General features: G+C 40.6%; 2 protein-coding genes across 4 annotated transcripts in view; one reads left to right on the top strand and one right to left on the bottom strand.

Moving 5' to 3' along the window:
- Positions 1 to 18: 18 nt before the first annotated feature.
- Positions 19 to 13,094, top strand: LOC136261862 (laminin subunit alpha-like). Of its 2 annotated transcripts, none has more exons than XM_066055942.1 (42): positions 19 to 355; positions 409 to 582; positions 630 to 686; positions 745 to 813; positions 865 to 1,062; positions 2,956 to 3,243; positions 3,300 to 3,406; positions 3,463 to 3,539; positions 3,587 to 3,751; positions 3,800 to 4,137; positions 4,191 to 4,325; positions 4,388 to 4,489; positions 4,537 to 4,638; positions 4,690 to 4,812; positions 4,861 to 4,935; positions 4,989 to 5,113; positions 5,168 to 5,270; positions 5,322 to 5,423; positions 5,493 to 5,611; positions 5,677 to 5,804; positions 5,858 to 6,009; positions 6,064 to 6,162; positions 6,211 to 6,792; positions 6,840 to 7,060; positions 7,111 to 7,243; positions 7,297 to 7,525; positions 7,571 to 7,908; positions 7,965 to 8,114; positions 8,162 to 8,292; positions 8,342 to 8,480; positions 8,531 to 8,830; positions 8,882 to 9,135; positions 9,188 to 9,308; positions 9,365 to 9,505; positions 9,551 to 9,693; positions 9,742 to 9,906; positions 10,101 to 11,675; positions 11,731 to 11,932; positions 11,984 to 12,163; positions 12,218 to 12,517; positions 12,571 to 12,793; positions 12,847 to 13,094. In XM_066055942.1, exons 1-42 carry the CDS (start codon positions 62 to 64, stop codon positions 12,996 to 12,998), a joined length of 8,811 nt encoding a protein of 2,936 aa, XP_065912014.1. In that variant the 5' UTR covers positions 19 to 61; the 3' UTR covers positions 12,999 to 13,094. The 2 variants fall into 2 exon arrangements, with proteins under 2 accessions (XP_065912014.1, XP_065912013.1); XM_066055941.1 differs by having other exon boundaries at positions 4,534 to 4,638.
- The window catches only part of LOC136261877 (protein misato homolog 1-like), a 15,850-nt gene continuing 4,685 nt past the window's right edge, over positions 12,989 to 24,153 (bottom strand). The window contains exons 3-13 of one of the 2 annotated variants that reach the window (XM_066055964.1): positions 21,712 to 21,757; positions 21,588 to 21,663; positions 21,392 to 21,520; positions 21,285 to 21,342; positions 21,178 to 21,237; positions 20,986 to 21,126; positions 20,652 to 20,936; positions 20,461 to 20,589; positions 13,602 to 13,660; positions 13,268 to 13,546; positions 12,989 to 13,218 (exon numbers count right to left, since the gene is read on the bottom strand). In XM_066055964.1, coding sequence (XP_065912036.1) covers positions 13,092 to 13,218; positions 13,268 to 13,546; positions 13,602 to 13,660; positions 20,461 to 20,589; positions 20,652 to 20,936; positions 20,986 to 21,126; positions 21,178 to 21,237; positions 21,285 to 21,342; positions 21,392 to 21,520; positions 21,588 to 21,663; positions 21,712 to 21,757 — 1,389 coding nt within the window. In that variant the 3' untranslated portion in view covers positions 12,989 to 13,091. The remainder of the gene's footprint in view (positions 13,219 to 13,267; positions 13,547 to 13,601; positions 13,661 to 20,460; positions 20,590 to 20,651; positions 20,937 to 20,985; positions 21,127 to 21,177; positions 21,238 to 21,284; positions 21,343 to 21,391; positions 21,521 to 21,587; positions 21,664 to 21,711; positions 21,758 to 24,153) is intronic. The other variant, XM_066055965.1, reaches the window with a different exon arrangement.

Below are 24,153 nucleotides of genomic sequence, written 5' to 3'. Positions count from 1 at the left end.
AATTGTGTATCACGTGATTCGTTTAAAAAGGGGGTGTAACTGAAATGATTGCAGAGGGACGATGCTAGCTAGCCAAAGAGTGTTTGTGATAGTTTCTCTGTTGTGCACGTTTGGTGCAGTGCACTGTGTTGTTTCTCCAGAAATAGAGCTGACTTCAGCTGTGCAGTCTGCTGTAGCTAGCTCAACCTGTGTAGATGAAGCATTTACTATAACATCGCCTTATGGGTTTACTGAATTAGATGCAAACTGTTCAGAAGACCACAATGCGAATTTGCTATTGGATGGCAATGAAGAGACTTGGTGGCAGTCAATGAATGAAGACGATAATGTTACCTTGAGTTTCAACTTTAGTGATGTAAGGCCTAGTTAATGTGATGTCATAATATTTATCAACAGTTTGCATTACAGTTTTTTGTGGTGACTGGAGCTCAGTTGGTGTTCCGTAGCCCTTTACCCCAATTGTTATTAGTGCAATTGTCATTGAATGGAACCTCGGTGAACACTTTAGCTTTTGCCGCTAATAACGGCTGTGACATAATAAACTACACTTGTACCCCACTGAGCAGCATTGTGACCTATGAGGTACTTCAATGGCATATTTGGTTGTGTATGTACTCATGAATGTGTAGGAGAACTGTTCAGATGTATCATCTTGTCCACAATCAGTCAATGTCACTGTTACCATTGTAAGCCGGAATGTATACCATATATGGCTGATAGTATATATTACTGATGTGTTATTAGATGAATGTCACTGCAGACAGTATTAGTTTTACATTCATTAGCATGATCAGTGATCTCTCTGATGACCCAGTGAGCATATTTCCTTAATCCGTACTATATTATATAATATGTTGTGTTTAGATGTCTCAATATTATGCTGTTTCTGAAGCTGATGTTCATGGTTACATCCCGACAAACTATTATTTCAACTCACTGCACTTCATCTTAACAGAAGCTGAAAATGGGATAATTGCACTTGACCTTGACCCTGTGCCATTGTTTAATACTGCAGTACAAGATTTTAGTGGTGATGGCTACACTATCATTACCACTGATGGGGTGAGCTTACAAGATTTGTGTATAATCCATGTTCTAGGAAGGAAATTTGTCAGTACTTGATGTATATGTCCAAGGATTTAACATAAAATTGAGATACTAAAAGCAACACTGATGCTAACTGTCTATAACAATGTCCACTTATTCAGAATCATTCCATACATTGCCCAATACAAATAAATCCCCTGTGTTAGTTGCTAATGAAATGCGCTGGACTCCTGGTCTGCTGCATATGCAGTTTCTATTCCAAGGTAGATGTTTTGCCGACAGAGACAGATTCTTACCATTGCCAATAGTGTCTGCTCACTGTTGGAGACCGTGTTCCTCCAATGCAGTTATGCAGTTCACATACAACACGCTAGCTGTCTTCATGCAAGATGGATGTTTATGTTTGCTCATCATTGCAAGCACAGCCGCTAACAGATTCAAGTAGTTTGCGTGATGTTTTGCTCTGTCTAAGACCACCCACTGTTCATAAACCTCTGCAGGCAGCTAACCCCAGCCCTGCAAGGATGCATCTATTCCCACTACCAAGTCTAGCACTTGTGTCAGTGTACTCTTTCCATTCACTTGAGCCATTCTAGTGTACCATTATTTTAGCACCAGCTGAGGTTCCTGACTCAATGCCACCAGCTGGTCAAACAACTGAGACTGCTGCATGGCTTGATTCTTCAAGCATTGCAGTTCTCAGTACCACAAATGAAGCCTGGAAGATGGCTGGGAGAGTAGCTGTCATTAGTCTAGGCTAAGAGGGACTGTTTTAGTTGAGCTAATCTGACCGGCTGTGTAACTTCTTCCTGATCTTCATTTCCCCAGGAAACCCAGCTGTGCAGGTGTTTTCTTTGTTCACCACATAACTCAAGGCCTTCAGATATGATTAAGGTATTTCTCCAACTCCTTTCTTGTCTGGGCCATCACCAGCTTTTCATTTAAGTACATAACCAACCTGACTCCTTGTTCTGAATGGGGGACACTGGAACTGAAGTGCTCCACACACAAAGTGCAGGGATTACTCAGTGTTCTTCACTGACAGTTACGTAAGCATCTATTGAAGCCATCCAAGCAGATGGTTGGACTCTCCATTTTAAAAGTCATTCATTGTATTCATTTTCTAAGGTGTTCATTCCTGGTTGAAATTCGATCTTCTCCAGGTAAGCCACAATAACCATCGATCATGTCTCCAGCATTCCAAGTACTGTCATTACAAGTCAAAGTTGGCAGTGGTGCCTCCTTGTCACCCAGCAGCTCCATAATGCCATCATCATCTTTGCCCTCGCCTAGTAAACTCTCAGAACCAGCAAAGATGCAGTCCCCAAAACTGTAGTAGAAACAGTGTGGAAATGGGTAACTGCTGGAATCCCAGCCAAGGACTGCCACTGCCACTCATCAAAGGAAATATGTGGGCCACTCATTGCACCTTTTATCACATCTGGATCATCAATTCCCTAGTCTCACAATTTTGAAATGCATTCTGTTGGATTGTTGTCAAATTGGATAGCTATAATATTGAATCTGAATTGCCGATTCCACAACCCAATCTTGAAGCAACAAAAAATGGTGTTGGAACACATGTACAACCAGATAATGGGATTTTCACTTTTATTAGTTGTGGCTGCTGTATTTTTATTGCCATGTTACATGCAGCAAATCTATGACATTCTGCTAAAACAAAAGTAATCAATTGACTTCTATGTCCAATCGATTTTTGTTTAGTGCTTGACTTTTACTTTGTCATAAAGTAATTATGAGACCTACATATCACAGTTACCATGCCAAGTGTGCATGCACTCAGCTGAGAGAAGTGCATTAAATTATTGCAAATGAATACTGTACTAAATTTGAAATTTAAATGTCAATATATCAGTGCTGCATGTAACATGTGTTTTACTTTTATAGCAAACGCAATTCACCTGGACTATCAACATACCAAAGACTTCCACTTATCGACTTATCCTTCGTTATGCCAACACTAGTGATGTGGTGTTAGCACCATTAGTCACAAGACTGACCAGATCAGGAGACGGTGCACTACTGACTTACCGATTCTTCATTGAACGGTGTGACATGATATGGTGTTACTCTTTAGCAGTTGGTGTAGGTGACACGACCACAGCAGCAGAACATCAACTAGTTACTGGTCAGTGGGATATTACAGTCACAATGGATGTGACAAACTTGAAACTGGTGAGGAAGTGATGTAACTTGTTAATATCTAAAGATGTAAGTAAAAAAACTTGTAGGATGCTTTTATTGCCATACCAGAAGAGTTTTACAATCCAGTGTCTCTCGGTTTACCGGCTGCTGAAAGATTTAATATGGAGTGTGGACTGGTTACCAACACATTGGGGTAAGAATGGCTGAATATGTTAAAGACTATATAATGTATATGATGACACTTGACAGGCGTGGAACTCCAAGTGAACATTTCTGCTTCCAGAGTGCATTTGTACTTTCCTACGAATCCACACCTGCACTATTTGGTTAGTACATCTCTTAGCTGGTGCCATGTATGGTGCACATTGTATAGGATGTTCTTGTCATCCAAATGGATCATTGGAGCAGTGCTGCGACCCTCGAGGTGGCCAGTGTCCCTGCAGACCACCACCAGTTGATACAAATATTCAACCATATGGCCTAGACTGCAATACTTGTCCCAGCTTTTTTTATGGTCCAACAAGTACCGGCTGCATAGGTAAGTGCATGTTACCATACAAGCTGCACATTATCATAAAACATGTAGAGTGCAATTGTGTCAACAATGCACAGTGTGATATTAACACTGGCCAGTGTCCATGTCCTCAATTTGTTGGTGGGAGACGATGTACACAATGTAATCCCAACACTTTTGGTGATCCGGCAGTTGGCTGTTCTCCCTGTGCATGTGATGTTACTGGTACTGAACTGTGTAACTCTACAAGTGGAGAGTGTATGTGTAGATCATACTACACTGGAGAAACATGTGATAGGTGTTTAGAGGGTGCCTTTAATGACAGCTCAGCAGGTTGTTTACTTTGTGAGTGTGATCTAGTCGGTAGTAATAACCAATCCTGCTCTTCAACTGGACAATGTAGCTGCAAGGTATGAGTGTGTACATAACTAACATGTTTGATAAATTTGTCATTGTATTTCAGTCATTAGTGGCTGGACCAAAATGTATATCTTGTGAATCAGAAGCTTTTCACTTCAGTGATACTGGTTGTATGGAGTGTTGGTGTAATGGACTAAAAGGAGTTGAGTGCAACAGTTCTATGGGATCTTATGATACAGTACGTTAGCTCAGTATGCATATACATTATTTAAGTGATCAGTGGTACACATGCGCTTTAAGGTGGATGTGGTGTCAAGTACAAATAACAGTAGTGAAGGATGGTCACTGGTGGTTGTGGAAGGGGACCAAATTGTCAGTACCATGACAGAAATATCATTAGAAGTGAGTATATACTAACATTATTAATTATTAACCACTTTCACTAGCAGGATTACAACACTATGATTGTATTGACCGCTAACATTAGTAATATCAACTCCAGTGTGCCAGTGTATTGGAGTGTTCCATCTACCTATGTCAACATGAACTGGGTTAGTTTCACAATATTATGCACATGATATATATCAAGTCTCTCTGTAAAGCTATTTGCCTATGGTGGTAACCTCACTGTGCAAACAAGTCGAGGAGATGGGATGATAAATCTTGATATTATAAGTGGTTCAGGAATGGGCTCCATGTTCAGTAGCTATGGCGTCTACTTGATAGTCAGTCAATACTATAACTTCTCAAGTTATTCACACATTATGTTACAGAGTAGTGGTACAAGTTTGGTGTATGAAGTTGATCCCAGCTTAGATGTTGCTACAGTTACCGTTCCACTAGTTGAGGTGCTATATAACTGTACTTCTTCATAGTGATGCTTGCTATGCTGCCATCTTAGGATGCATGGGTGGATGTGTCTACAGGAGGGCCAGCTACCAGGCCTGTCCTCTTATCAGTGCTAGCAGATCTGAATAGCATACTAATACCAGCGGTACCTGCTGATTCCACCATCACTATTATCAGGTGATCACTAGGATATAATGCTGATCACAGTCTCACTTCCCCACTCTCATATAGGCTTGAATTGTTCCAGTATGTTAACTCATCAGCTGAAGGGACTGATCCTATACCAGTAGAGAACTGCTCGTGTCCACTGGGACACACTGGTATCTCCTGTCAGGTGTGCCTAGTGTACTCTAACGCTGCAACCCTTAGTATGATCACTACATAGGAGTGTATTGCTGGATATTTCATGTCTTCATCTGGTCAATGTGTGCCATGTCAATGTAGCAATCGGTCTACTGATTGTAATCCTGCTACTGGTGAATGTCTGGTATGTTTGTTCCTGCAGCTACTGAAGTAGTTATATATATATATATATATATATATATTAATATTCCAGAATTGTCAGGCTAACACAACAGGACCAAACTGTGAACAATGTCTGCCTTGTTACATCAATATTACATCTGGATCAATGTTTATATGTGTAGCATGTGACTGTTCACAGACAGGCTGCAGGTAAGCGGCTAACAGAGTTAAATGTGTTTTTCATTAGCCATTACTTGTGTGTGCTTTGATTTTAGGAACTGCAGCATTGATGCATTGTTTGGAGGAGAGCAATGTGCATGTGTGACTGGATATGCTGGGGAACGTTGTGACATGTGTGATGATGGCTATTTTAGCCCACCACTCAGTGATCAGTGTATTTTGTGTATGTTACACTAAGATGCAAAGGGGAATGTTTTATGCACTGTTCTGCTGCAGCATGTGGTGAGTGTGTCGACAAACTGGAAATGCGTCACAATGAGTCAGCACAACAAGCTTACTTGCTTGCCAACAAATTGGAAACATTAGATGATCTTTCTATGATTTATCAACAACTGGCCAGCATAATCTCCCAAGCATTATCACTGATGGTATGATCAACATGACAACATATAACATATCGTGTACTTACCACACAATAATAGGGTGCTGTTAACAATAGTTTGACTGTTCAGCAACAACTAACGGGTGATCTGGGAATGATAGACACTTCCAGAGAAGAAGTGGCTAATCTCTCTACACAGGTAAACTGTTATTGAGTAATGACATGTAAACATCACATGTGTGGACAGGTGGAGAACCTATGGCAACAAGTTGATCAACTTGGTAATCAGATAAGTAGCATCCCCGACTTTACAGATGATGTGACTGAAGCAATGTCATTATATACTGATGTGTCAGTGTTTAATGAGACTGTACTTAACATACTGGATCAGTTGGAGTTACTGTCCATGCATGCTAATGTGCTGCTGATGAACTTGACCACAATTGTTGCTGACAATGCAGAAACATATACCAATGAAGTCAACCAGGCATTGCAGATATTACAGAATGCTACCAGGGAGCAAACTGATGCTGCAGATGTGGAGAGAGTAGTAATTGCACACTTACAAATATTGTATAACATCTCCAGTGAACTACAAGTACTGATGACCGGGGTGTTAGACCTAGATGAACAGGTGCGGGGACTAAACATGAGCACCAATGAACTACACCAACTAGTGATAGATCTACAAGAACTAAGGATGAGAACTATGGCACTAGTGACCAGCGTGAATAACAGTTACGAGGAGGCTATTAATGTTTTAGATTCAGCCAGGACACTCTACTCTACTGCTGCTAGCTCAGAACAGAACATTTCTACACGACTACAGGTACATACGGTAATATGCAAAATGACTACATTACTCCATATTATCAGGTGCTCTCAGAGAGACTGGCTGATTCAGTGGCTGGCAGTGGTGGTGGTAGTGGCAGTGGTGGTGGTAGTGGCACTGAGGGAGGAGAAGTAGTCCAGGAGCTATCGGGACTGCAGAGTGCTTTGGATGGTCTGAGGTCATTATTTATGACAGTCAACTCAACTGTAGCAGATGCTGATTCGCACACTGATCAACTTATCAGTAATGCTACAACTATCTCAAAGTAAAATTAGTTAAATAATAATCAGTCAAGTTATTGTACTGTATTGTTAGCATTCTTGATCCAATCCTGTCACAAGAACCTGCAGAAATAGTCAGAAATTTTTCAAGCCTACTTATCACAATTGAGGAAGCAACCAACCTATCAATTCAAGCCAATGAATCAATAAGTCGCACACTACAACAAGTATAGCAACTAGTTATCATGGATATAATTTATACAGTCCTGTTGATATATAGGTGATGCAATTGATTTCAGAAGGACTGATGGACCAAGCCATCCAGTTGTATAATATGTCTCAACGTTTGTCTTCACAATTGGCTACCTTGAACACATCACTGGAAATGACTCAAGCTGAAGTGAACCAGGCCAGGATGGAGGAAGATATTTCCAGACAACTGAGGAATGAAACTCGTGATTCAGTAATGTTAACATTAAATCGAGTATCACAACTGCAGATTGCATCAAGTAAGTGTACTCTGTGATGAGCTGGAGTAAACTATTTTCCTGTAGGTACTTCACAAAGCCAAGTGAACACATTGCTAACATCCACTAACTCAAGTCTACAATGTGTTAATGATATTAGCCTCCAGTCACAATTGTGTGAAGGAGCTGGACAGCTCAATGAAAGATTAAATTATGTGGAAGACATTCTGATGAACAATAGTCTGCTACTGGCTCGTGCCAATAACAGTTTACTAGATGCTTCAGCTGCTATTGTTGATCGAACAAGTGCAATACCAACTATCAGAAATGTATCTGCTGGAAATGATGAACTGATAGGACAATTGAATGACAGTGTGCAGGCTCTGCAACAAAGAGTGGCTGCAGCTCGAATGGCTTTAGCTTCAGTAAGTTGCAACATACGGTAATTATAAACGTTAAATTATTTTATATCCTTTAACAGATTGCTATAGCTCTACGACTAGCTGGGAACCAAACTTACAGCTACTCACTTCCATCACTAACAAATACAAATGATCGACACACTCAACTGTCTTTAATATTCCGTACTAGTGAACCCAATGGGACCCTGCTGTACACTAGCAACTTAATGGTTAGTTAATATTCCACAATGACCTTGTGCTATCAGTATAACATTAGGAGCAGTGTATTTCACTGGGGATCGTCAACAGACAAGTAGTGTTCTCATTTGCTCTTGAAACCACCCCAGTGGTCATCACTAACTCATTATCTATAGATGATGATGTTTGGTATCATGTATTTGCTACCAGGTACAATACTCCCCTCCACCATGTGCCCTAACATCATATGATATTGCAGGGATGAAAAGTTGGGGAGATTATCAGTTACACAACTACAGAATGTCACCACTGTCACTGCTGAGGAGACTGGATCAACTAACACATCAACAATTTCACTAATGGATGACGTCTATGTTGGTGGAACATCAGCTGCTTTGGTAGGTCAATTACCAGCTATTTAACAGTTGCCATCATGTTCCCCTCTCAGGCTGATGTGTGCACTTCAGCAGTCGAGCACTTTACAGGATGTGTTGACTCCGTAATAGTAAATAATCAACAACTTCCTCTTCTTGTGCCTAATGAAGGCTTAGACTCAGTTGTGCCTTGTGGACCTCGTCCACCAGTGGAAGCCACAAGAATGTTTGATAGTTCTACTTGGCTAATGGGAAGTGACAGCTATGTGAAGTTACCATGGGGACCACAGTCCACCACAGTATTCCGATTAATGATGGGGTTTAGAACAGTCAATCCGAATGGAATCTTATTCTACTCTCCAGGAAGGGGAAGAGTGAGTATCTACCTCTTGCGTACTTCATTATGTGGTGACCCTGCAATATAGTCTGTGACAGTGTTGCTAATTGATGGTCGTGTGAACTACTGGACATCAACTCCTCCATTGGACCCATGCATCGTAGAGACCAGTGGACAATACAATGATGGAAATTGGCACTACCTAACTGCCCTCTACTCCATGGCAGAATGTTCCATTAATGTTGATGATGAAATTAGGAACAACAGTGTTGCATCAGAATTGAGCCTTCCAACAGCAAACAGTGACGTGTATATTGGTGGAGCACCTATATTCACATCCAGGTATACTATCATACTGTACATATCATGCTGTACTTGTAGCTTTCCCTTGTAGTGTATCACCTTTTGTCTCATTTGCTGGTTGTGTGAGAGATGTAGTTATTGGAACTACCATGAGGAACATTTCTGCTAACCTTGGAACCTCAAGAGTTGATTTTAATGGTTGTCCAGTTGAGGTAAGTATACATTCTGTTCCCTGTCACTGTGTACTACAACAACTGTATATGTGGAGGTGGAACTTGGTGTTCGCTTCAATGGGGAAGGATTTGCTGTACTTGCAACAGAAGAAGATAGCGGCACTCATTTAACTGAAGTCGTATTTTCCTTCAAGACTATCCAAGTCACTGGTCTGTTACTGTCATTAGAAGAAGAAGTAAGCACCATTAAAATGTCATTTTTATTTATGGATTTTTACCAGGATAACATAATCCTCAGTCTGTATCATGGGTATGTGAGACTAGAATATCATTACAATAACACTAATACAATATTGGAGACATCTTCTTCTGGTTACAATGATAACTTGTGGCACATAGTGTCTGTCAATTTTGCTGCTAATATGTAAGAATTCTCCATTATTGTCAAGTGGTTTAACTTCTTGGTACACAGGATCACAATGACAGTTGACACAGAGTCAATATCTAGTGACGCTGGTCTGCAAGCCATTCTGTTGCCTGCTCAACTCACAGTTGGTGGATCCACAGAGAACAGCTCCCAATCTGATGTGACCATCAGCTATAGAGGATGTATCCACAATCTCACCATCAACAATCAGTAAGTTCAGAGGGTTTGTTTCCAAGAGTAAATCTTTGACTTCATTTGTTCCTATGAGCTAGTCTCTGAATTAATGGAATGGCTTTTAGTGCAATATTTAATAAATAGGCTTACATTATGTATGGCATAAAGCATTACTTGGACACAGAAACCTGAGTACAGTGAAGATAAGCATGTCATTGTGTTCTTTGTAGGCTGTATAATTTCCATGACGCTATTTCACTGATGGGAGTATCCTTATTTGGATGTCGACCAGCTGCAGAAATCCCACCCACACCTTCAGCTTCGATAGATATCTTGACAACCACTGTCTTGCCACTTACCAGCAGTACTATTCTACCTACTCCAACAATTGACTTATCTACAATATTCACAACTGATACAGCACTTACTCCAGATATGACTACTGGTCTGGTTATGACTTTTGGTTCCACTCCAATTATGACCTCCACTCCAGCTATGACTACCAGTTCAGACGTCATGACTACCAGTCCAGATATGACTATTGGTCCAATCATGACTTTCAGTTCTACTCCTGTTATCACTACCACTCCAGCTATGACTACCAGTCCAGATGTCATGGTTACCAGTCCAGATGTCATGGTTACCAGTCCAGATGTCATGACTACCAGCCCAGATATGACTATTCGTCCAATCATGACTTTCAGTTCTACTCCTGTTATGACTACCAATCCAACTACCAGTCCAGATGTCATGGCTACTACCAGTACAGATGTCATGACTACCAGTCCAGATATGACTATTCGTCCAATCATGACTTTCAGTTCTACTCCTGTTATGAATACCAGTCTAGACATCATGACTACCATTCCAGACGTCATGACTACCACTCCAGACGTCATGACTACCAGTCCAGACGTCATGACTACCAGTCCAGACGTCATGACTACCAGTCCAGACGTCATGACTACCAGTCCAGACGTCATGACTACCAGTCCAGACGTCATGACTACCAGTCCAGACGTCATGACTACCAGTCCAGACGTCATGACTACCAGTCCAGACGTCATGACTACCGGTCCAGATGTCATGGCTACTACCAGTCCAGATGTCATGACTACCAGTCCAGATGTCATGGCTACTACCAGTCCAGATGTCATGGCTACTACCAGTCCAGACGTCATGACTACCAGTCCAGATGTCATGGCTACTACCAGTCCAGATGTCATGGCTACTACCAGTCCAGACGTCATGACTACCAGTCCAGATGTCATGGCTACTACTAGTACAGATGTCATGACTATCAGTTCAGATGCCATGACTACGAGTCCAGATATGACTATTGGTCCAATCATGACTTTCAGTTCTACTCCTGTTATGACTACCACTCCAGATGTCATGGCTACCAGTCTAGATATGACTATTGGTCCTATCATGACTTTTGGTTCTACTCCTGTTATGACCACTCCAGATATGACTATTGGTCCAATCATGACTTTTGGTCCTACTCCTGTTATGACTACCACCCCAGCTATGACTAGCAGTACAGATGTCATGACTACCAGTACAGTCGTAGATTCAATGGCCATGGTTCCAACTTCTATTCCACCACCACCACTAACAATGATGCCATCAGATATTCCAACTTCCATAATAGAAACCTCAGTTGCACTTCAAACTGCTACTACCACCACCACCACCACTACCTCTATTGTGCCTACACCCACTCCTACTCCACAGCCACCACTGCTGGGTCTAAATGGTACAGGAAGTTTCATTGCTTTGAGGCAACCAGATATCACGTTGAGGTAAGTTGAATCAGTAACCAATGCTATATATATTACATTGAGAGATTCTTTGCAGGTACGAAATTCAGCTGGTGTTCCAGACTCAGACATTTAATGGCATCCTGCTTTACACAGAAAACCCACTGAATGGAGACTACCTAGCTATATACTTAAGGGATGGCTTGCTAACATACTCACGTTATCTAGGTGGTGCTGAAACTAGTAATGAAAGGACTGTTAGATCCAACCAGAGATACAGTGATGGACAGACACACACTGTAAGAATTAAGTGTATTGAGTACCACAAATTTTAAATGGTGTGTACATAGTTCCATGTAGTCAGAAGTGGTCACGTTTCTATTATCACTATTGATGATGGAGCAGAAACACTTACTCTTGTAACAGACCCTTCCAGTACGCAACTAAACATTGATAGTGTCAACAGCTTCTATGTGGGTGGTGTGCCATCTAACATTATACCTCATGTTATACTCCAGCAAGATGAAGTGGTAAGTCAGTAATGTCATTAGTGTATACCATTACAACAATAATAATACCAATAGTCCTATCCAAGTGTGGAGGCTTGCTTCAGTTCACTCGTCATCAATGGTGAAATGGTGGACTTGACTAACAACATAGCCAACCATGGAATTATATCTTGTGATGAGATTGTGTTAACTGAAGTGGCAACATTTACTGGCAACAACAGTTATGCTCTGTTATTTGAGTCATTCTCTCCCATTAATGATTTCCATTTAACACTATCATTTCGCAGCACCAGAGCAGACTGTAATGGTTTACTAGCATATATTGGAAATTCCTCTCGTCCAGACTACCTAGCAATGGAACTTGTTGAAGGAGCGGTAAGCCACCTCCTCTCACCTGCTGTGCCGATTATGAAAATATTCATCTGTAGGTACAACTATCATTTGATAATGGAGATGGTATCACAGCAGTGGAGTACAATAGACCAAATGTAAACTTTTGTGATGGCAGTTGGTATCAATTGGAAGTAGTGACAACCAGTGTAACTGCTCGCTTGATTGTCAATGGCAATGACATAGAAATGACATCATCAGCCTTCTCCAGATTTGTATCAGCCAACTCTAGCGAGACATTCTTTATTGGAGGAATTAACAGTGAGTAATATACATGTACTGGTGTGTCAGTATAATGAACATTTTGTCTATAGATGCAGTTGCTACAGCTCATAATGTAATGTTCACACCATTCAGAGGCTGCATCAGAAACCTGATGCTATCCCACAATGGGGAGATCATGCAAGATCTTATCAGCCGCTCTGTGGAACGAGTTAATGTAGATCTCACTGGATGTAATGCTTAGAACACATGATATGAATTGTACACATGCAACATGACATTATATATAATATATGTGATCTATTACAATATATCATATACATAATACTATACTATTCTAGTCACTGTCACTGCTCCAGTCACCGGTGGACAAGGTGACATAACAATCTGCTAAATCATGTAATGCTTGTTGTAGATGTGTCCACCCATCTGCGTCCAGACAACTGGTGGAAAACACAGGGTACCTGGAGTGAACCACTAGTAAAGAGGATCATTTTAATGCTGAATGAATACCTTTTAACATTAATGTGCTTTAACGCATCAAGAAGTGATGTAATAGTGGTGTGTATTGAACTGTTGGACTGCAGTGATGCCCCAACTGGTAAACTCTTTACATCATTCTTGTCCTCCTCTGATGACAATAAGCCTGTCGCTGTTAGTTGAGGTGAGAACATTTTAGGAAAAGATTTAGGAACTTGCAGTGGTTTTTGAACTACATGATAGTAAGTATTTGGTCTTGTGTCATGAGTGTTGAGAAGAGATGACAAAGAGCGTGGCATGGAGTGAGGCGGGCTATGCACATATGGTATCCATTATTATCACTGCACGTGTAGTTGCATACACTTACACTATTGGATAATGTGCAGGGATTCCTTTCAGCACAGTCTGCCGTGACCAATAAACCACCTGCAAACAGACACAGTCCATTGGATACAGTAAGGTACCATGCATCTAGTAAATTATCAGGAGATTAAGTAAGGAATTGGGTAGTAGTTTGCTAAGGATCATATAAAACAGAACCTTTGTGTGATTCCATTTGTAGGGTTTGTAATAAAGAATTGGGTTGCCTGGCGGCAGAAACATAGTAGTTATGGCATGTAATCATTGAATCTATTCAAGTTAGTTGGAACATACAATTTGTGTGGACAGTTTATATTATGAGATTCGCTGTATGTAACACTGGTACTCCTTCACTTTAGCCAAAAACACAACTAACTAGAAAAGTCCGTCACATGTATATATATATATATATATACAGCACAGACACCTACAAGAAGGCTCTGCACACTCCAGATCCCATTTTTACTTTACTACTATTGTAGCATTGTAGTAACTCTTAGTATTGTTTCATAATGGCTGATGATACACAGAATAACTATATACAAAGATGAGATAGTTGAAAGTGAGGGACCATGCAAAGAGGCTAAACTTCTGGCTTCTGGATATGGTCACAACTCAGCTACCGACGTTTGTGCTGCACCTAACCCTTAGTAGGATGCATGGTGCAGTACCACTGGTTCCCCCCCCCCCCCCCCCCCCCACCCCCCCCCCTTTTGGTGGGTACTTATAATGGCAAAGGACCTAAAGACACTGACGTTCTAGATGCCATCCTGCTAGAGTGGCTTGGATTAATGATCAACATCCCAAAATTATCATTACAGCCTGCCCACCTAACAACATGTTTGGAAGTAATGGTGAACTCAGTCATAATAAAGTTTACCTGAGAAAGGAGAAAGTGCAACAGATAACTGAGCCAGGCTCTAACACAAAAGAGTGTTTCAGCCCTACACTTGTCCTCAATTATTGAGTGATGGTTTATACTTGGTATTCTGATATACTCTGTAGGAATACCGATTTGACATGAAGCCTGACCAAATGTGGTATAATATAATAATGCATAGCTGCATTTTTGGTAACAAATTAATGACCCCCAAAATATGGAGCATATGGGCACAAACTATAACATGTGCATCTCCCTATCTAAATCACTAAATAGATGCTTATTCTAGTGTTGAAACGATTATTCGGTTATTTGACTATATGGTCGGCATGACACTATTCAATTTGTTAACACACTACTCTAATAATCGTTAGAACTTTGTACACTGTATTCAGATGGAAAATCCAGCCTTGAAACTTAAGAAGTGATGTATCTAGGATGCAAAAATTCTATTTTAAAAAATAGAAATAGCTCTTAGGCTTTACTTTGCTCAGTTTCAGTACTTATTCAATAGAAGTAAACACTTAAAGAATAATTGAATATTTGGTCATTTTGTTCAAAATTGCTATTTGTTTCAGCACTAGTTTATACTCTTCCTTTGCCCATTCAGAAATAACTGTAGCACATCTATTTTTGGATTCAACATTTTTGAATGCAGCCTTCTCCAAAATGTTTGCATTTTTGAAATAATCAAATCTTTATCATAATCCACTTCTAAAGCTGAATCCAAAAAATAGAGGTGAAACCGCTATATTTGGATTCATGGAATGGAAAAATAGACATAAATATCCATTTTTCCATTCAGAATCCAAAATGGCCAATTAATAATGGGCCATTTTGGATTCAATGAATGGCAAATAAAACTATAAATTTAATTTACCATTCAGAATCCAAAATTCAAAAAATTAGATTTTGTATTTCAATGAAGGGGAAAATGGATATAATATTCAAATTTTCCCTTCAGTGTCTTGATAATCCTTAATCTCATTATACAGGCCCTCCGACATCTCTTCTAATATCCCATTCAAATGCTACCCTCACCTCCTATCCATTAACTTATATTGCTCCTCCAACACAACAGTGCTAACATCCTCTACAAAGGAATACATTTTTTCGACTTCCTTATTGCCTGTCATTATTCTATTGCCTATAAAAACGTAAGGTAAAGTATTATAGTCTTTGCCTAATTGTTGGCAACAGGATTGGCCAGCTGTTGGTGGCACAGTCAGTTGTCCTTCCAGTCCCTATATATGTCCAACACCACCTAATCCATTCCAGACTCTAATAATGTTGAGCAAGGCTCCCATGGTGCATTTTCTCAGCAAGCATACCTCCTCGATGGGGGGAGGCAGTGTGCACCAGGGGCCACTAGAGGAGAGGCACTATAAATTACCAGTTTATATAAGAGGAATATTCAGGTCCGACAACTCACTTACTGGCATCACCAGCTTCTGAGCTACATTGGGTGGAGGCCAGACCCATCTACAAGGGACAGATGCTCTCCATAGCTGCAAAATTGTACTGCACAACGATAAGCTCCTAGACTCCTTTTGCATGTCGTCTAATTGCTTTAGACAAAAGACCTGGTGTGAGACCCATTAGTGTAGGTGAAACTGTTTGACGTTTTGATTGCAAAAGTTGTTCTTTCAGTTATTTATGATGATATACAGGTAGCTGCTGCTGTTGCTGGACCTCTACAGTTGTGTGCTGGGCAGTTGTCTGGCTGTGAGGCTGCTGGGCAGTTGTTTGGCTGTGAGGCTGCTGTGCACTCTATGAGGAATCGTTTTTCTTCACCGGATGTTGAAGCGGTCATTTTAATTGGTGCATTGAATGCTTTTAACTTTTTGAATCATTGAGCAGCGTTGCACAATATTCAGCAATTTATGTCCATCATTTTACACCATCCTTATCATACTTATTGGACAGATGTCAATTTGCATATTGTAGGGGGAACCTTGCTATCTGAGGAGGGTGCTGCCCAAGGGGATCTCCTGGCTCTGCCCATGTATGCCTTGGGAGTTGTCCCTTTAATTAACACTTTGATGATTTTGTTAAGCAGGTTTGGTATGCTGATGATGCTACTGCATGTGGATGTTTAGCCGATATCCGATGCTGGTGGGATCAACTTGTTTCTGCTGGCCCTACCTATGGTTATTTTCCAAATCCATCTAAAACCTGCCTGATAATGAAACCTGCTCATTATGATGCTACAGTCCCCAATTTTTCGGGATTCTGGTGCTGTAATCACTGCAGAAGGAAAGCGTCACCCTAGGAGCTGCTTTGGGCACAGCCTCTTTTGTCACTTTCTTTGTTACTCAGAAAGTCAGTGTTGAAATGTGAAGTGGAAGTTTTGTCTGACGTATCAGTGACTCAGCCACATGCAGCGTATGCTGCTTTCACACATGGCATTATTGGTAGATGGAATTATTTGATCAGATGTATTCCTGATATAAGTGATTTACTTTGTCCTTTGGAGGAGGTGATTCATACCAAGTTGTTACCCAACTTGACTGGGCAGTGTGCATTTAATGATGTGGAATGTGAATTACTGTCTCTTCCTCCTAGGCTTGGTGGTTTGAGTATAATTAATCCATCCAAATATTCATCTTCACAGTTTATTTCTTCAGTTTGTATAACTGCTCCTTTGGTGGATCTTATTTTGGAACAGTCTTTTATTAATGTTTTGGAGCTACAATGTTCTGTATTAATTTCTAGTGAGAAAGGCTCTTCTAATTGGCTTACCACCCTTCCTCTATCAGATCATGACTATGCTTTACATAAAGGAGCCTTTCGTGATGTCCTTTGTCTTCATTATGGTTGGCAGCCCTCTTCACTAACTTCAAATTGTGTTTGTGGGAAATCTATGACTGTTGAGCTTTCAGCTGTTCCTTTGTTGGTTTTCCTTCAATCTGACATAATGAATTGCATGATAATATTTTTATCACAGCAGCATTGTCACAGTGTTCGCACTGAACCACCTTTACAGCCTCTGTCAGGACAGCATTCCACTACAGGTCTGCTAATGTCAAAGATGGTGCCCACCTTGATGTGAGTGCTGAGAGCTTTTGGAGACAGGATAGGAGAATGGTATTTTTTGATATAAAAGTTTTTAACCCTTTTGCCTCCTCTTATACCTTCACCCTTTAGCTCAATGCTTTTGCCGAGTTGAACTTGACAAAAAGCGTATATACGATGAGCAAGTTCGTGAAGTAGAGAGGATACCTTCTCTCCTTTGGTGTTCTCTTGTTGTGGGATGGGACCAGCAGCAACCGTTGTTTACAAACAGCTTGCTACCCTTATTTCTGAAAAGATGGTCATCCCTACAATCAGACACTATTTTGGATCAGGTGTAAACTGTCTTATTCTTTGCTTCGTTCTTTCATAATGTGTTTATGTGGGTCAAGGTCTCACCATCATAGACATCAGAATTTGCATGATCCAGCAATTGACTTGGCCTGCTCTAATAGCTTAGAACCTGAATAGCTAATTATGTACTTTTGTGTGTACTTTATTTTAACAAGTGTAATAAGTTAATGGTGCATATCTAGAGTTCCTTGGATACATATACATGAAATTTACAGGGAGAAAACATCCCGACCACCTGGCAGACTCCTGTAAGCATTCGAGCGTTAATCGGATGGCTGCAGGTTTGAGGCCGCCTAGGTCCAGTCATGGATTTTTTTCTTCTTTCTCCACCTTTTCAAACACACTTTCTGTAACAACTTTAAACAGACTTGTGCTGTAAAGCCTTAATAAATAAATAAATTAAAAATAATATAGCTCCTAGACTTGAAGGTTATGCCTTCACTACATTCTGGTCAATAAGGATATGACTGCCGAAAATTTGGAATACCATAATAGTAGTAGTACCATGGTGGTATTCCCAAGCATGGTTTCCAGTTCTGATAGAGAGTTAAGCAGATATTTCACTACTACTTTCCAACCTGCTAACACAAAACTCACCCCTTAGTAGACCAAGAGTGCTGCCTGCAGAGACAAGAGTTTATGGAATGGTCACAGAACTTCTGCTGGCTGCATAAAGAAAAGGGACCAACACAGCCTATCAATCCAGTTGGTCAGCTGGTGCAGTGAATAAGAAGTTAATCCAGCATTTATTTAATGACTTCTTGTCAGACCTTTCAGGGAAGGACAAGGACTGAAGTACAGTCAGCTGTTTCCATGACCCATAACCCTATTAGATCAACCCCGATAGGTAAGCACCCACTAGAATCAAGGGTCTAGGTAGAAACGATGCTCTATCTTTGAAGGATCTATCTGAAAAACTGCACTCTTAATGGTCTAGTCAGTGCAAACCAAACATCTGAGCTGTACGCTCTAGGCCTTAGATCTAGATCATATACACTGGATGGCTGTGGTATAAATTTGCATCATTAACTAAAGCTTATAAGAATAGTAGGGAAAGCCATCTCTGTGTGGTACAGTGCCTCAAAGCATACGAATAAAGTGAAGAATTACAGACACATACAGCCTGATACTCCAGTTCCTCTTTTTCTCTCTTACATAAGCCACTTGAGCTGGTGACGTTCCAAAAATATAGCTCACTGATTCAAAGATTCCCTGAAGAAGGCAGGTGTGGATATATTAACCCACTCAGTCAGAGTAGCTTCAGCTTTAGCTGCAGCAAGCAGAAGTCTACACATTACAGATATCTTGAAGATAGCAGACTTGAGGTGGGAGTCCATTTTTAAACAACTCTACTACAGACCAGCAGCTACAGCTAATAAGTTTGCTCAGTACATATTACCAATGACAGCATTTGTTACTCACTCATGCATTTGTATCGTCATATCAGCTGTTGGTCTCATGTAGTGATTACATACTTATGCTACAACGGTAGTTACAGTCAGGATTAGGGTAGAAATGGCCAAATGGGACAAGTGTCCATCAATAGTGCTACTACACATTAAGGATTTGTGATCAGTTCATAAGTACAAAAGGCATTGAAGTCTACCTGTGTACATGTTACATGCAGCAAGTCTCTCAAAATATAATAGATGATCTGACAAGGGCAGAAGTGGCCTGAAATTATGTGAGCAAGATGAGCAACAATGCCCAAAGCCCTCCCTCCATGTACATGTTGCATTGCTCCCATTTAGGCCACACCAAATTAATCGTGTTTTGTGGATTCTTTATCCTCTAGTAGAGACCTGGCAGGTTGAAAAATAAATAAACATATAAACCTTCTGAAATCAATTTCAGCTACACATGACTGTTTTATTAGACTATATACAGTGGCAGATTTAGGGGGGTTTCAAGGTTTCCACGGAAACCTCCTTTGAAAATGATTGTGTAACAATTAAATGTTTTAATTATTGCGGTGTGCGCCTCGATCGAGATACTCTAATAGAGCAGTCACAGTAGCTATTAAAGCAGTGTGTAGCAAGTTATTTAAGGTATTTTATGTACTATCAATTGGCTGTGACCTTTTTTTTTTTTTTTGGTCTCAACTTACCAAATCAGACAATGTAGTGCAAACTTTTGCGTATCTCATGTCAGTGTATATCTCCACCTTCTAAACTGGAAACCCCCTTTATAAATTCCTAGATCCGCCACTGATATATGACTGCTCTATTAGAGCATCACAAATGCAGGAGCTAAAGCCTTAGTGAGGATATCATATTTCCTTCACTTTGCCGTGGCTGCATGCACAGTATTCATGAGCCTATAGCCATCTTAGCACTCTATTGAAAGGGTCACATGATTTATATTTATTTTCCAGTTTTGGACCTGCTGTATCAACATTTGTCATAGCCTTACCATGGAGAAAAGTGGGATCTGGAGTAAGCGGTGCCTTCTTATAGATGGCTGCTCTGTATTTGTGACAGACTTTTACATTTACTTGAATTAGTTAAGTACTGCATTTTGTGCTAAAAAGTAAAGGAATATTACATAATCTCGATTTAACTTTTAGGCCTGTTGGGTCCTCATCAAATCATCAATATATACCAGAACATTTTATACATACACTTTGATCCACTGCTCCTCCAGGTAACAGTGAAGTGAAATGATCATTGATAGAGTGGCCACCCAGGCTGGTAGTCAAGTTGTTGTTGGCAACCAACGGAAGTGGTAGACAACAGGATAAAGCACCAACCTATATATATATAATATAATCATGTGGAATCATGTGACTTCATGTAATGGATGATGACACACCTTTCGACCAAGGCTCGTCAGTGGTGCAGCCATGTCCCACATGTGGCAGGGATTAGTATCCAGGTAACAAGGCAACACAGCTGTGTCCACTGCAGCAGCAATTATAGCACTAGTGTGATATGATCGTGTCAAATCATAAATGAGATGGGGAAATACCCTGTGGGAGCCAACATCTTTATCCCAAGGGTTACACACAGTTGAGATGGGGACGAGGAGAGATGAGTGTTCTGAAAGTTGTGCAATGCTCATGGCATAGTTTAAGATCTTGTAATGTTGCTGATGAGGCTGATGACAGTGAACAATTGCAACCATCACACACCAAAATGACACACACCTGCAATAACGCAGTGGAAGGAGGGAATAGGCCATTTACCAAAACAGCTTTCTTTGGATATAGTTCCTGCAGTAGGTGAACAGCAATTTCAGCAGCCATACCGCCAAACCCGTCCTGCATGTCAACAAGCAACTGGAATCCCTACATGTATACAAGTGTTGGTGGACAGATGTAATGGCAGGGGCAGCAAACCTGTAAGTTGTCACACTCTTCGGAAAAGAAATGCAGCCGATCATCAATATCTCTAATAAACTAGTACATGCATTCATAATTGTCTTCTTCTATCCATTGCACAATACCTTTGGACTCTGAGCAGCATCTATACCAGCAGGAAAGCAGTCAAATGGTTGTACAGGACTACGAGGTAATCACATATCAATTAACAACCAGCAATAAGCTAATGTACTTGTTGTACCAGTAACCAGGCAACAGTGTGACGGAGTTTGGGTGTAGTTTGGTAGTAAGTATGTTTGACCAAATATCATCTCCAACCTGATCACTGCCTTCCTCCTTGCATACTTGCACTGCACCATCCCTAGGGTGCACAAGGTACAGCGTGTACTGCTCATTTGAAACACTATTGTAAAGCTAACATATCTTACCACAATTCGCTCTCAACATCAGCAGTATTGTCTGTATCATAAAGTGTTCCATCTTGTTTCAAGTTGGATAGGCTCCCTATAATCCACATGTCTACAATTGTATTAATAGCAACTACTAACTGACCTTGAAGATCTACAGCAATCAGTCTAGGGGTGTATGTCTCTACTCCCTAAAGTAGCCACATAATCAACAGACATATCAGTAGTTTATACACAAATTTATACCGGTATACCAAATGGCACAGGCTGGCAAAAGAAGTGTTCATGCACAGGATTTCATTCCTTCACAATACAAAAAATTGTGAAGGAATGAAGTCCTATCCAATTATATTTTTCACTTTGCTGCACAGTGATTGTAGCACAGCATGTGTGAATGATCAAGAAATTGATGGACCCAGGCCATTGGCCAACCCACACCTCACCCTGGTAGGATGAGTGGGAGAGATGAGTCAATTATCCTGAGTAAGTTGTTTGCAAAGTCTCAGACACCAAACCCTAGCAGTTGAAGTGATGAAGGAATAAAAATTCAAACAAAACATAACTTCACGAACACTCAGTTTGGTGTAAAGAATGCTTTCTACACGATTGGGGGTGGGGCCCACTAACTTTGTAGATATGGTTAATCCCCAGATAAAGGACAAGATGTCCTGGTCATCCAGAGAGTTCTTTTCCTTAGGCAAATATCATGCTATTTCCTACTGAGCATAAGAAGGTTGCATGAGAATTGATGAGATTGCATTGTCTTTGAGCTGAAGCCCCTGGTCACAGTGGATAGGCAAGATAAGTGGAGAAAGCCTCTGGGGTCAAAAGTTAGCACTAGTCAAGGTTGCTGCACCGCCAAATAAATTATGGAAAGGATTCTACCAGTATGAAAAGACAAATCTGCATAGTTTATTTGTTTGTTTGTTTTTACCAATAGCACCCTGAGCAAATATGACTATCAAGAAAACCAGCACTAAAACAAACCGTAACCCCATAATCACATTGCCCCTAAAAAGCAAAGCTGTCCAGTCAAGAGACCAGAGTTTTAGCTACAAAATTCATAATTTTTCTTTCAGCACAGAGAGTCTCAGAGATCACTTCAGATTCTTAGGTGCTGAAGGTGTGGTGATGGTAGAGCATACACACTTGCAGGTCAGCCCAACACCAACTCCAAGAACGCAGGAAGAGCACCAGTTACTAGTGAAAGACACTCAAGACATACTGATGAAGGAAGTAGCAGTGGCAACTTGCCCTGTGCATAGAGCAATTCAGGATGGATCTCTCTGAACTCTTCAATCAATTTATGGAGAGATTGCATTTCAAGATGGAGGGACTATGCAGAGTGAGGGAGGGATGACTGAATGTGTTTGGTCAACCTGAAGGATGCCTACCTATCAGTGTCCATAGCTAAGCACCATAGAAAATTCCTCGGATTCGTCTGGCAAGGTACAACATGTAAGAAACTTCACAAAGTTGCTTCATAACACCTGCATGAGAAAGTCATCCACTTGAACAAAATTCTTGTAATGACAGAGGACAAGAAGCGACTGCCACTGTGCTTTAGACAATAATTCTGCTAGAATGGTTTGGGCTTTGGGGGCAGGGGGCTTAGCCCCTCCACTTTTAAAGATCAATATATTCTAATAGAGCAGTCCGATACTCTAATAGAGTAGTCATGCACTGAGAAAGAGAAATACCAGTGTTACTGCAGTGAATCTCATGAATATAACAAAACGTTCAGATTTATTTTCAATCAAAACTGCCTCAGAAGATTAAATTTTCTTGCTCCCAGATCCCCTAGAAAGCACATCTCCACATGCTAAGCGAGCTTTGCACATTTAACAAGCAGTCACCATCCCCTTACTAATTTTGTTACTACACCCTATAATTTTCATTGACTTCCTTAGTTAGTCGAGGGGCATAGTGTGAGCATTGTGTCATATATGATGACAAAGTTATATATTAGAATTTGACATGTTGACGCAGATAACTTAAGAGTTTTACACTGATAGAATACTGGCATCCTGTGCTATGACCATACATCAGCCATGAAATTCTATAATTTACCTACCCTTGGTACCCCCCCCATCCCCATTAAGGGCAGATAAATTCAAAGAATTTGACTAATGAAAATGATCATAACTTGATTGAATCACGTGACGCGAAGATTGGCTAGGGTCTTCCTCTCTGAGCAAAGAAGAGTTAAGACCCGGGATTTGCGTTGCTGTGATTATTTATATCGACGAGACACCTCTAATACGAAGGGTGCATCAACAGAGTCGCCTCTATCGAACGTTTAGTGACAAAGGTCAACATGAACAAGCCGCCAACTACTGACAGGAATAGCGTGAAGCGAAAGAAACCTGATGATAACGTCTCCCCTGATACTCTAAGGGCTCAGGCCCTAAGTAAGACCGTTGATATGTGTGCATGTTGTAATAAACGTTGTACTAGTACGGGTAAAAACAGCGAAGCAATACAGTGTGACCTATGTTACTCATGGGTACACGCAACTTGTGAAGGTATCTCAAAAAGCCATTTCAAGTCTCTCAATGAAATCTTATCAGTCAACAATGATAACATT

The sequence above is a fragment of the Dysidea avara genome, chromosome 7 (assembly GCF_963678975.1).
Source record: "Dysidea avara chromosome 7, odDysAvar1.4, whole genome shotgun sequence".
NCBI classification, from domain to species: domain Eukaryota; kingdom Metazoa; phylum Porifera; class Demospongiae; order Dictyoceratida; family Dysideidae; genus Dysidea; species Dysidea avara.
Note: the sequence above shows the minus strand (reverse complement) of the source record. Positions and strands in the feature narration are given on the sequence as shown.

Coding starts and splice junctions, on each gene's coding strand:
- LOC136261862 (XM_066055941.1), top strand. CDS start 62: ATGCTAGCTAGCCAAAGAGTGTTTGTGATAGTTTCTCTGTTGTGCACG. Junction 356..408: donor TGAGTTTCAACTTTAGTGAT/GTAAGGCCTAGT, acceptor TTTGCATTACAG/TTTTTTGTGGTGACTGGAGC. Junction 8,831..8,881: donor ACTCTCCAGGAAGGGGAAGA/GTGAGTATCTAC, acceptor CCTGCAATATAG/TCTGTGACAGTGTTGCTAAT.